Raw genomic sequence first — 13,830 nt, 5'->3', positions numbered from 1 at the left:
TTAGTAAAGCAATTCACATCATAAAGTGTATTGTCGCTATTGTTTCTGATTTTTTTTTTTGATCAGATGGAAAAGTTAAATCTAGCTCAGACAGTTCAGAGAGCCATAAATCAAGCTGTGTTGATTCTCAGCTGGTGAATTAACTCATCAGAGACAGAAATTAGTGGCTAATACTACTAATACTAGTACTCTTTTCTTATCCACAAAGGAGCTCACAAAAGACCTAATCTACATATCCATACATGATGGAAAATATATTTTTTATTAATATATATATATATTTTACTTTCTAGACACGTCATGAGTGTGACTTCATTTTTACCAGTTTTTCACTACAGATCACCATTAGTCCTGTACTTACATCTCTGTCCAGGACACGTCCAGTGCTGTTTAGGTAGAGTCTCTGTCGTGCTGGTTCCAGTATCACCCAGTAGTTATAGTTGTCCAGCAATGTCAGTGATATTGTTCTGCCTGGGTCTTGGGCACGGCCATTTATCTGCATGTTTTCCACCAAAACTGTACCTGTGAAGGCAAGACGTCTTAATTTAATACATGTCAGTCTTGTAGAAAGGCATTCACAATCACTGTTTTGTTCTTACAGCATGTTAATAAATTAGGTTGGTGGTAGAAAATAAAGGACATCAAATTAAAAAGACCCGTGACAAAATGTTTTGTTGCTGAAAAAGATTACTGAAAAGCAAAGGCACTGGATGATGAAGGTCATATTACTCCAAACAATCAGCTGAAATGGAAATAAATGAAAAAACAAAGGAGCAATTTTGTTGAATAACATTCCAATGAAGCACAGTGTTTATTTGAATTATTTTTTCTTCCTGTCTTTTTATCTTGTATGCCCTTTTGATAAAACTTTCAGGAGAAAGACATGATTTTTAAAATTTACTCCTGACCACTCAACAACAGCCTTAGAAGACTGACTGCTTCTGATCTCTGTAGACCTTTCCACATCTTATGTGGAAAAATCTATAACACTGATAATTATTATCCTTGAGGGCACCAACACTTTCTGGTTTATATTCCACAGCTTTTAATCAGTGATTGATTAAACTTTGCCACAGCAGCCCTCTGGGACAACCCTGCGAAAGCCTGTTAAATCGGAGGATTGCTTGAATCCTAAGTGGCCAAATTAGTGGATTTATGAAACAACTGGTGGTTAACTAAAAATGGAAAAAAACAATCCAGAAGGAAGTGGTCAGGTATTTTAACTGAGATCAGTGGTAAAATAGGAATTAAAAGTTATACTTAAGTATAAGTACTTCTTATTACGCAACCTGTGGCTCCTTGCACTTTTTCCTATATATTTTGCCTCAATACCTCAATAGCTGTGGTTACTAGTCTTAAGTCTCCCTAGCTAGGCTAGCTAGGGATTCCAAATCGAAATAAAAGTCTTGGAGGGAAATAGTGCACAGACAGATTTGTTTGCTTTCACCACCAACTACGCTGGCTAGGTATACTTGATTTGTGCCAAGAAGTGGCATTATAAGGCTCAAATATGTTTTGCAGCTCCAGACAGACTTTCTTTTTGTAGTTTCTTGGCCAAAAATTGTTCTTTTCAAAGTAAAAATTGCTGACTGCTGTTCTAATGGGTCTCAATTCTACCTGTCTGGTATGTGCTGTTTTATCTAGAGCTACATGTACCCATACAGCATTATGAAAATACAGCATAACTGAAAACACAAAATTCAAAAGGATGAAAGTGACTGACCCACAAAATTCATTCCCCTTATGCAATGGCGAAAAATTTATTCAGTGTATCAGCCTGTGTTAGTTTAATTTTCTGGGGTGCTTCTGATTCAGTATTTCTTGAATATAAAACTTGTGGAAATAATTACTTTTAGTCTTTTAGTTTTATTATTAAAAAACTAAAAAATCGAATATATGAAAAAATATCGAATCAGCTTTGAATTGCAGAGTATAGTATTGTTACAAATGTATGTCAATCATTTTTGTATCAAATGGTGGACTGTACCTATAAAATATAAAGCTTCCGAATGCTAGAGATACACATCCCTGCTTGTAACATAAGTAACAACTGTCTTCTGACCATCATACATACAGACAACACCTTTAGTTTTCACCTCCAACACCAGGAGCTCATAGATAAGCCATCAAATAAGCAAAAAAAATTTCAATAATAGCTCATTAAGCTGAGGTGATCAGTCACTATGCATCTATGCCACTGAAAATTTGAGCAAATCAGAAAATACAGACCATGCATTAGATTCAGATATATTATACATAAGTCTGTGCCAGTGCTTTTGTGTCAAAATGAAAAATGTTTCAATTACTATCTATGACAACAAGAGAATAACCAATTTAGTTCCCAAACACACAGTAACATGTTTTATCCAAACATATATTGGATCAAATATATGATTTATGTGCATATTTTTGTAACCCTTGCTGTAGAAACGTTATTCATATCATGCAGGTATACTGTAAAATATGTTTACACAGTACACTGCTTGAATAGTAAGTCTGGGAAAATCACTTCAGTTTGTGATTGCGTATGTAATTGGCTGATTACATTTGTAATAAAATGATTGTCATTGCTACACTCTTCAAGAGCTTAGACGGAAAACATTTGCCATTTCAACGCATGTCAATGCATTTCTAAAAGGAAGACAAGTATATAAAGCAACATGTGAGGGTTACTGGTCAAGCGCATGAGTAAAATCACAGGTGCCAAGCATAAAAACACATATACACATATAGTTATACTGAGAGCTCAAGTATTTGGTGGATTTTGTTTATTGCCTTAATTAATCTCATTTGCATTCAACACATTTCACATGTAATTAACAATGTGTCTAAAATAAGCTGGTGATTCAAAGTACACTATGTTTTCTCAAAAAAAATAGTTTTGTGTCAAGCTAGTGAACTTAACTGTAGAGACTAAAAGCACTTGACATGCCTCACCCATCTACCAGCTGTAAAACCTAAGAGGGTGGTGGTAGTTTAATGGGCTTTTTAATTACTGCCAATAACATCTTGCATTTTATCCTTTGATAAAGTAGGTTTATCCACTTTGCAGAGTCACTCAGACTCTCAGATACTCAAGAAGGAGCACAGATGGAGGTGTGACGGAAGGGTTTGCCTTATAATTATAATACCCACTGCTGCATTTTTATGCCACTATTAATGACTGTGCTCCCTGTTTGCAGCAGTCAGGGTTTGATGCATTTGTGTGTTGTAATCACAAGGACCTATAATTATCTGTCTCACTTGGGCTAAACTCTGTCTGAAAAATGGATCTTCTAGGAATTTAATTTAAAAGTCAAAAGACCTCCCTGTTGCTGCTTCATTAATCTGAAACACAGCTTTTCATAAATATATCTGCCTCAATAGCTTGAGTGGTGAGCTACATCTTTTTGAAACTCTTGGGTCATAAATTACACCGCTGATAATATTACAAGGGAGGGCACAGAGAGTCTCCTTTCTTTCGCAAGTTAATTGAACTTCAGCTTTTCTGCTGTGACAGCCAATACTCCCACTGTTCTGGGCACTTCCTCTCTCAGTCTCAGTCACTCGGTAAAGTTGTTGTTCTCAACAGGCAAGAGGATGCAGAGGTCAGTCAGACCTGTAAAAAAAACCTACCCAGAGTTTATGATGCTTTATATGTACGTTATTTTGAAATAAATAAAATCACTCTCTCTTTAGTAGCCTGTGACTCAGTCAGGGTCATCTCTGGTCAGAGAGACGCCTCTGATCTGGGCTTCAGAGTGGACTAACCCCACAGAGACAACACAGTGGGCTTACTTTTATCCCAAATATCAATAATGTTGGCATCTGTAGATGATGGCAGCAGATAAGTGTGGAGGCCTGTTTCTGATTGGGCTCCAGGTTTTGTATGAAAAAAATGTGTTACTACTACTGTGTTACTCTTAATTCATAATAGGTTCAGGGTGACACAAGGAAGCAAACCAAAGGAAATAATTGTTTTAAGTAAGTGTTGCCAAAGGCAGGACTGAGTCGGTGAAACAACTACTACTGTTTTTTGAATTGTTCAACATCATTTGATCTCTACGAAACCAAATAAAAAAACAATATTATCTTTTCCTTGAAAAGTGAGTGGTTAATAAGCAAACAAGTATAAATGATAGCATGCTTTTGAATGATGGGGGCTGAAATTAATATTCTGAGAAAATAGCTGCAATTAATATGAACAGATAGCTCTCTGCTGAAAGCTGAAGGATATAGGTCAACAACTATAACTCATTAAGTGTGAACGCTCTCTTTAACAGGTGTTTAATGGTTCTCTCTTCACTCACAATTTCCTTTCCCCTCCTCCCCCGTTTTTAAATGCAGCATTTAATCCTCTGTTGAAAAGGTTTGCACTTTTTTTCCAGCAACTTTAACTATTTTGTACCAGTATCAAAGATCTTTTTTTGTGGGTAAAAGTTCTGGAGGAAATTGTTCAGATCAACTCCTGGCTTTATGAATGGGAACTATATGACTAAGAAGTTTCAGTCTTCTTTTATCAACAACTGAGAGAAAGCCTTTTCCAGTTTTTCTACATCTTTGTGCAACGTTTGATACAGTTGCAATATATCACGTAAACTGAAACGGCACTTTACATTTTAAGTCTTAACTCTCTGGTAAAACCTTTAGCATAGGCCTGAGTGACTGTATGAGTCATTTCAGAACTTCTCTGCAAGGACCACCCTATTTTTATTCCATATTTTTACATTGCCTTTTTCCAACATCTAATTCACTATCTATTTCCACTTTTCTGTGGATGACACAGATTTACTTGGGCAATGACCAAACACAAATGTGCTGTGGCCACAGCTGTCTCTAGGACATCCATTATTGCTGCTGCTCAATGCCAAAAAAGTCTTGAGAGCCTCATAACTGGCCAAAACCCCTGATTTCTAACCCCTGAAGCTCTCTATCCCCGTTTGTTACTCAGGCACAGGAGAAATCCAGTTGAACACACTCAGTATTACTAAACTGACTATCAGCTTTTTTTAATCTGGCTCCCTTTAACTCACAAAAATTATTGGGTGTGGGGTATTTTTCCCCAGTTTCACAGACTTGTTTCTAGTTTTCTGGTGACTTTCGAAGAATACAAATAACAAAATAAGTACATTGCATCAGCATTTTTATGTGGAGGGCATACAAAATAATTTGGCCCTCTGGTGTGAATTTGCATTAACTTCTGGTTTTAACATAACCTAATATTTTTTTGGTCGAAAGGATAGCGAATTAAAAAATTATTCGATTTTCATTTTCTATTTCATAAAACAAAATTAAAATCACTAGAAAACAGAAACGGAAAAAGGCCTGTTTTTCATATTCTGAGACCGGATGTTGTCATTAAAGGGTGGGGAAAAAAAGCCTATATAAAAAAAAAAAAAAAAAAAAAAAAAAAAAAAAAAAAAATAAAAAAAAAATTTATTAAAAAATTTTTACCAGTGTGGGAAATGAAAATAAACGTCTCATATTTATGTCCAAATTGCATATTTGACCATATTTAGTACTGTAAAATTTCATCTTATTTTTTTTTTTTTTTTTTTTTCATTTTCATTTTTTGCCCCTGCACAGAGATTATGTGCACCCCACTGCCCTCTGAGGAGGACGAGGTGCGAGAGATCTCTTCTGGGTGTCTATATGAGCAGTTAAACACAATGTACAGTGAAACATAAATTGACATAAATTGGGAGAAATACAGGAAAATTGTGACACAGGGAGGAAACCAGGAGAGGGAAATGCAAAATTTGAGTTTTCCTGGAGAATTGGCAAGTATGCATTCATTCCTCCCTAAAACAAACTTATAGACTGCTATTTGTCTTTGCAATGTCCCTTCTGGATTATTGAATTTGCTTCCTCTGGAAACGGTAAAACTTTCTTTCTGGCAGTAAATGAGAACATATTACCCATACCCTGGCATCACTTCACTGGTTACTTACCAATATTAAAAGGGATTTAAGATCTTACTGATTATCTTTAAAGCACAGGGGGGCCACCATACGTGCCAGCTTGTTGGCGGAGATCGTGTGAAGTTCCTGTTTTGGATGTTCAAAAGTCTAAAGACCAATGAGATCAGCCTTTCGTATTTCAGGTTCTCTGGAATGAGACTGTGGCCAAGTTCCCTGATAATGAACAAAGACCATTTCTCCTAACAACGTTAGATTTTTACAGACATTTGCTCAAAAAACAATGAAAAGTGAGTGCATGTGCACGACTGGTAAACAGGGGGCGGAGCCAGGCATTGTAAACACGCCAAACCTAATACAATAAAAGCCATGTTAACAAATTCATCCATATATATATGGACAGGATCCATATATTTTCAGCTTTGTCCACCTTCTTTAAAAGTGTGTGACATGTTTTAACTTTAAACTGTATTTATTGTGTAAAACAAATATGTTGAAAACAAAATTGGATATAGTGACAGTAAAAAAAAAAAAAGAAAACAACATACAGGAAAAAGAAAGGCAGACCCCCAATAGTCCAAAGCAAATGTATAAAAAAAGAAAGAAAGGTATATAAAGTATATCTGATATAAACATATATACAAAAACACAGGACGGAGAAAACTGTAGTAAGTGAATTAAATGAGCATGGCTAATTCTGACTGTTGTGTTTTATGGAACAGCTGGTAATTGTATTTTCTCTTTAATATGGTTAGGAAGCCCCCTAACGAATATTTTATTGTGTATTGCTTTTTTTAGATGTGCGTATTCTTCCTCCACAGCCAAAAAGTATAACATCTAGTGCACATTTCCCTAGTGCACAATAGAAATAAAGTGAAAGTATACAATGATGCTGCTAAAAAAAATCCAGTAGCCTACACCTTTCTCCATCAACATCCTCTGCAGTGCATCATTGTTGTTTGAGCAATGCTGTCACAAATTACTTAGAGGAAGAGGAGGATGAGTTCCATCTACGATATTTTGAAACCAAACGTGTCTTTATGCTCACAGTGAGTGGTGGTCAAGCAGCAATTATGGAAAGCATAACTGTAAGAGCACACTTTGCTGTCATCTGTTAAGACTAGAGGGAATTTATTTCAGATAACCCTCACAGAAGTTTAGCAGAACTTTCTCTAAAGTTTATGTGGTGCTAAAACACATGTTCTCTGAGATGTTATTTAAGTTTACTTTCCACTTGTCATGTGTGATTGCTGTGCCCACATACTGACTCAGACTCTCATAAACACGTACAGTACAAACATGTGCACCAGCTGTCAAGGGACCCACTGTGCAGCACACATTGCCAAAAGTAAAATATGTGTAATACTGCCACCACCAAATGAGGAGGGATGTAATATTACTGCCATCTTAGCACTCTAAACGCTTAATAATAATAATTCATTATTAATACTACTTACGGTACTAATTACTTATGATCAAATTTGACATGACTGTTTATGCATTCCGGCCAAAGTAAACTAGAGTCAAAGAGACAAAGGGAAAAAGCTGCAGCTGTATCCTTCAGTAAACAGGGATGCTAAAAAGGTTGACAACAACAGTTTTTTTTTACATAATTTGTCATATACATATGTGCATGCTGAGAATAACTTTGTCAATGTGGGGCATACAATGATCACCCTGCCATCCTCCAGAATTGGGTTAATTTTAGCCTGGGTGAAACTATCAACTTTTCCCCATCACTTTGGCAGGCAGGTAATTTCCTCTATGGCTTGCCCAAACATAGCCCTAATAAAAACATTGTTTCCTGACTGAAAATTGATGTATAGAAATGCCTATGGTACAATAATGTAGTGACGTCAAGTTGCTGCAGCTCATGATTAATGCATTTACGTGACATTACCACCATGAGAGGTCTTAAAACAATTCAGCTATGAGAAACAAAAAACCCATATATTTAAAATAGAAAAGGTTGCAGAAAATGACATGCACACACATACACATATTGAACAGACATGGCTCTCACTTTACAACAACACTAACGATCAGACAGAGACGCATCACTACAGGCGCAGCCGTTTCAAAAAAATCTTGGCACATCGGGAAAAACAGCTGGTGTGCCTGTGCACGGGATTTGCGTGCGCAACCGGGTGATCAAATATGATAAACGGGAATACAAATTTGCTATTGCTCTCTGTTTCCTAAAGACAAGTAACCTACATGAAACTATGGCAACATGAGCAATGAGTTCCCTCTTTCCCTTTCACATGATCTGTTCCTCTAGAAGGAAGCGATAAAGTAACAAATCTTACTTGATTTGATTGGCTGCCCCAGGCCATACCTTGTGTTAAAAAGTCGAGGATATTTTAACTTTTATGCACATCTAAAGATCTCAGCCAAAGAGAAGAGTAGGAAAACAATGGTTTTGCATCCAATGTGTTTATATTGACAGATCTATGATCACCCAGTAAAGCCACATTTAGACCGACTTTAGCCCTGCTCTCCCAACATCCTCTCATAATGTTGTATGATTTGTGTGCCGTTTCCAAAAGCAGCACCTAATGCCTCTGCAGGATCTATGCTGGTTTTCTAAAAGTTAGAAAAAATAATGTGTTGAGCTGGTTGCCAATTGTGGCTACACCTACCTGTTCCCACACACATTTGTGTCTTCAGTTCTCTGTGGTGATAAATTGTACTTGTTGATAAGGTGGTAAGGTTTTAGCGAAATTCAAGTAAAAGTATTTTCACCCTTAAAAAGCCTGTTGGCACCACCTGCCATTTAGGAAGATGATAGCTTATTTATAACTAAGCCTATAAGATCGATTTTATGTGTTCTACTGCATGCAAACGCTGTAAGCACAGGTGTATTTTTTTTTGTTTTAATAATGGCTGCCTACATCAACTGCTGTTGAAAACAGATAAAAGATTAAATCATTTCACACATTTGCAAATAAATGTTAAAAATAGTTGCACTTTCTTAACCTAATTTAAATCTCTTGACAAAAATCGGCATGTTGAAAATTAGCCTCAACTTTCATAGAATTCAAAATAAAACTTTCACTGTGGTACAGTTGTCACACAGTGATAAAATGAACACTAACACGCTAACAAATGTGATGGATTATTATTTCATTTAGAGTCTCACCCACATGTCGTATTTTTCGGTATAATAAAACTATTCCTTTTGATTGTATGTCAAAGAAGCAAATTGGTCCAGAAAAAGAGTTTTGACAGTGCAACTTGCACAAATTCATAACAATGTGATGTGGTTTTGTTTTGTTGGCCAGACTAGAGTCAGAACAGTGCAGGCAGCTCATATTACATAATTGTAGGACGGTGATATGTTGTCTACATAAGAATCAAGTAATGTCTTGGCTTTCCAAGAGAGAAACATGGCTGCTTTGTTGCTGGGCATTGTGAGGTGAAAGAATAGATGGACAACACAGACTTAATGGATGATGCCAAAAAGTACATTAAACCATCAGCACTGTCTCTGAGGAGAGAGCATTAAAATAGATAACAAGGCTGTTGTTGCTTCATCTGCTGAAGAACAATAAAGCACAGGCTTTTTTTCCCACGTTATTACTCTTCCAAGTAGTCCACTGGATTCAGGGAAGCTGCTGTTTAATATATAAAAATATCCTTATGTAACCTCTAATTCCAAGATACATTCACTTTACAAAATATTAAATGGCAACCAACCACCTGACGAGCTATGGGCGAAAGGGTTAAATAGGATAAAAGCATGCTCTATTATTGCTCGACTTCAGCTCATTCAGTTTAAAGTAGTTCATAAGTTGCACTATTCCAAGACTAGACTGAACAGCATTTTTCCTGCTGTCTCCTCCACTTGTGATGAATGCAAATCAGCTGATGGAACTCTTGGGCATCTTTTCTGGTCCTGCTCTAAGCTCACAAGGTTTTGGGTTGACATTTTCAGTTTGTACAGTGCTGTTTATAATAGACAACTGGTTCCTGACTGTCTCTTAGTGATACTGGGCTGCTCCAACGGTTCTTTGGCTCTTCCATCTGCTTTATAACAAGCCCTCATGTTTGGTATGACCATGGCAAAATGGGTCATCCTAAAGGAGTGGAAGTCAGCTTCCCCTCCCTGCTTCAAGAGGTGGCTAAATTATATGGTTTCCTGTTTACACCTTGAAGAAGTTCGGTTTTCTATGTCTAACTCCCAAGATAAGTTTAAAAAGATCTGGGGCCCTTTCATAGAATACATCAGGAAGGATAGACCACAAACTGGGACCTAAATGCACTGCACTGTCTTTTTTTAATTTGCCACCCTCCGGCTCAGGCCTCCTTGACTCAATTTGTGTGAGTGGACTTTCTGGGACATCTGTTCGGTGAATAGACATGTATAATTATACATTTTCTTTTCTATATAATGAGTAAGTGCTGGCTGTATGTTTTTTATTTTTTTTGGTTTTGTTTTGTTTTAATTGTCTGGTTTACTGTCTTTTTTGTTTGTACTATGTGCGCCTGTATGTATAAAAATCTGCAGTAGTAAAAAAAAAAGTAAAATTTACAAAAAAATAAAAAAATTGCAACCAAGGTAAATATTACAACAGCACCCACATGTCCTTGTTAACACAATGACAATTAAATTCAATTCAACTTTTTCGTCATTTAACACAATGTGGAGGCACATACTGTATGTAAACAAAAGGGAGGGTTGCTGGTTCACCAAGACAGTTGCAAAGAAAAGATGAGTGGTGGAGGAGGGGTGGGGGAGCGTTGGTCTACTACAATGCGAGTATTGGATTGTATGGAGCATGGTATGTGATGCATGCACACATTGTTACCAGTATTGAAAGCATTGTGCTACTAGAAGAAATGAAGTTAAGCCTTGAGCTAGCACTTTGTATTGGGAGTTTAGTTGGGTGGAATAATCCATGTAGGTTATACTGCTATGGTGATTCATCTTGAATACATGAACACATTTAAAGCACACGTAAGTAGCAGGGCACGTATTTTATAGCTCTGTTAAAAAGGGTACTCAAATGATTTGAATAACATTCTGGTTGTTCTGATTGATCAGATTCTATGGGATGTTTATAACCATTCAGGTGTACTATTTTACATCAAGCGTAATGGCGATGTGAAACTGGACAAGCCTTGAGTCATATATTCTTCACCAGTATGCATCCTGCAGGAGGCCACATAACCCTGAAAATCACAAAATTGTCGTAAAAAACAGCTAAACCGCCACCGCATGACACTAACTGAACCTGTGTCTGTAACAAGTTCAGTTAGTATCTGATTCTCACATAAATGCAGTCTGTCCATAGATCAAATTTCAAGAACCAAGCTTTTCATCTGTGATGTCATTCTGATTTACTGCCTGGAGCTGCTCCATTGATGATGAATGTGAGACCGACATAACGTAGACTTGAAAAGATGTCCTGAGTACTAGATGGCAACTCTTATGCCATTAGTTTTAACCAATTCTCTATGAAACTGTACATTGGAATGACATCAGGATGGGGTTAAACTAATCTGTCTTGTGTCTAGCCTTTGGAGTGAGTGAAAAAGGACATGGCATTTATTCTTTAACTGTAACAGCTAGATTTAATCCAGGCAGAGTTTTCTAAACACATTAAATGATGTATATCCATATTTATAATCTATATATGCAGACAATAAAATATTTATAATCCAAAAATCTTCACCTTCTTTCTCAAACAATATATCATTCTTTAAGATGATGTCCTAAAATGATCTGTTGGAATCATAAAGTTGTCCCATGTAGACAAGTGTGACACATTGTGCAAGAACTCCAGTGTAGTATGCAATAACCACATTTAAAACTAAGAATGGGGTTTGCTCTTCAACATGACTAAATACTTTGTAGTTGCTCAACACTTTTTCACTGCCTCTACTAACCTGACTGTGCTAGACTACACAGAACAATCTAGGAAGTCATAGTTGGATACTGTTGGAAAGGACAGGCACTTCAACCAATCAAAGCACATAATATTGTCAAACTCTTACAGAAGCCAGTCGAGAGGAGAGCAAAAACACATTTTCCATCAAGAAAAGCCTTCAGTGCAGTTCCCTGCTTTTCTTTCAATGAAGAATTACTCTTCAGTTCTGATATAACTGATCTATAGTTATAGCAAAAGTCTGGCCACCCCTCGACAATTTATTTTATTTTTTTATTGAAAAGATGTAAACACAGCCTCTCAAGGGTATGGAACATAAAACACAATATTTGCAGCAAACATTCATGTATTGTTTTGTTTTATTTCAACTGAACAAAAATTATAATATGCCTCTAAACTGCACTCACTGACAAGTAAAACCCTGTCAACTTTCTGCAATAAAATAAGTTCATAAATCCTCCAATTTCACTGTTGTCTCTGACAGTATATTTAATCCCATCTTGCCTCATTTGTAACTAAATAGGGGGAGTGTGTGATTACGGTCTATGCTGCTGAGAGATCAAGAAAGCTGGTTCAAGAGTGGCTCAGTCTTGGCATTTAGCTGTGTTATAGACAGTAATTAACACCATAACAAGGTTCCAGCAGCAATTATGCCATTTCTTACTGCTGTAACGTACATTTTCTCAAGAACTTAATTTCCAAGTATGAACCTGTTAAACAATAAGATAAAGAGCGAACAGCCAAGCCAGCAGCTCTGTGATACTGTTCTTACAGGCACAGTGGTGCTTTGAGCTACATCAATGACAGTGCCAGTGTTTAGGGTGTCTAGTGTCTACCATGATCACCATTGCATTTTGTTAGCATGGCAACATTTGCTAATTATTAAAAACAAAAAGTACAGCTGAGATGGATTGGACGTCATGATAGCACCATATGATAACTTAATAAACGTCTATACTACATTAAGTCCAGCGGCTGTTAAGAAATTTCACTCAAAACCATACATCATATGATCATATCACCTCATGGTAGCAGTGGAGGAACAGTCAGAGGGTCACCAAAGTCATTAAAATTCATTATCTGGGAACCACAAATGTCTGTACAAGATGATAAAGTAGTAGTGGTAGTAGATGATTAAGTATTTCACAGAATAGGTAAAAAAATGTGACCTGTTGTCTTGTGGCACTAGATGAAAAGACAGGCGATCCCCATTCTGGACTACAAATACCTGTACAAAGTGTATGGTTATTAAGATATTTCAGTTTAGTTTAGACCAGGTAATTGATATTGCCAACCCTAGAGCCAAAATATTTCAACAGCAGGTCTCAGCTGTCAGCAAAGTCTTACAGCCATTACACATGAATGTTTAAGGTCAAGAAGGCAGTGGAGATTTAGATGTTGCATTGTTGGGAAGGAACAACTGACAAATGGAGCTGACTGTAGATAAGAACGGTTTGTTGGGTAAATTCTGGGTTAGTGAGTCAAACCTTGAACAACTCAACTAACCTTCAATTGCTCCCAGTGTGTGAGAGTGAATGGGTGAATCAGAAGCAAATTTTAAAGCACTTTGTCCTAGAAAGGTTGAAAGGTGCAATATAAGTGCAGTCCATTTACCACCACTATTTTACAACCATGGCTGTTGAAATAACAAAAAAAAATAAAAATGTGAGTGTGGTCCTCATTTTCATTAGATGGTTCAATTTCAACAGCAACATTTCTATTGTTGAACAGCACATATTGTATTCTGCTTGCAAATTTGTATTGCTTAAAAATGAGATCCAAACATGAAATATGAATGACCAATCATTTTAATGTCTGTTCAGCCTAATGTGAGGATTAAACTAATCCACAATCTCATTACAATATGCTGGAAATTAATTGGTGAATGTTCCATATCTTATTAACAGAGGAATGCAAATTCCTGGCTGACACAACACACAAACACAAATAAACACAACACAGACAGCCTCTAAATAAGCCTTCAGAGCAGGTTTCATGAAGGTTACTAAAGAAAACACTTGCAAGCGCACACACACAAAGAT

The 13,830-nt window shown here is 36.7% G+C and overlaps 1 protein-coding gene across 3 annotated transcripts in view; it reads right to left on the bottom strand.

The window, feature by feature from the left end:
• pcdh15a (protocadherin-related 15a) overlaps positions 1–13,830 on the bottom strand; it is a 212,625-nt gene that overhangs the window by 110,410 nt on the left and 88,385 nt on the right. For all 3 annotated transcript variants that reach the window (XM_051376201.1, XM_051376212.1, XM_051376221.1), the window contains exon 6: positions 362–522. In XM_051376201.1, the coding sequence (XP_051232161.1) occupies positions 362–522 (161 nt within the window). The remainder of the gene's footprint in view (positions 1–361; positions 523–13,830) is intronic.

Source organism: Dicentrarchus labrax, unplaced genomic scaffold, assembly GCF_905237075.1.
Source record: "Dicentrarchus labrax unplaced genomic scaffold, dlabrax2021, whole genome shotgun sequence".
Classification (NCBI taxonomy): domain Eukaryota; kingdom Metazoa; phylum Chordata; class Actinopteri; family Moronidae; genus Dicentrarchus; species Dicentrarchus labrax.
Note: the sequence above shows the minus strand (reverse complement) of the source record. Positions and strands in the feature narration are given on the sequence as shown.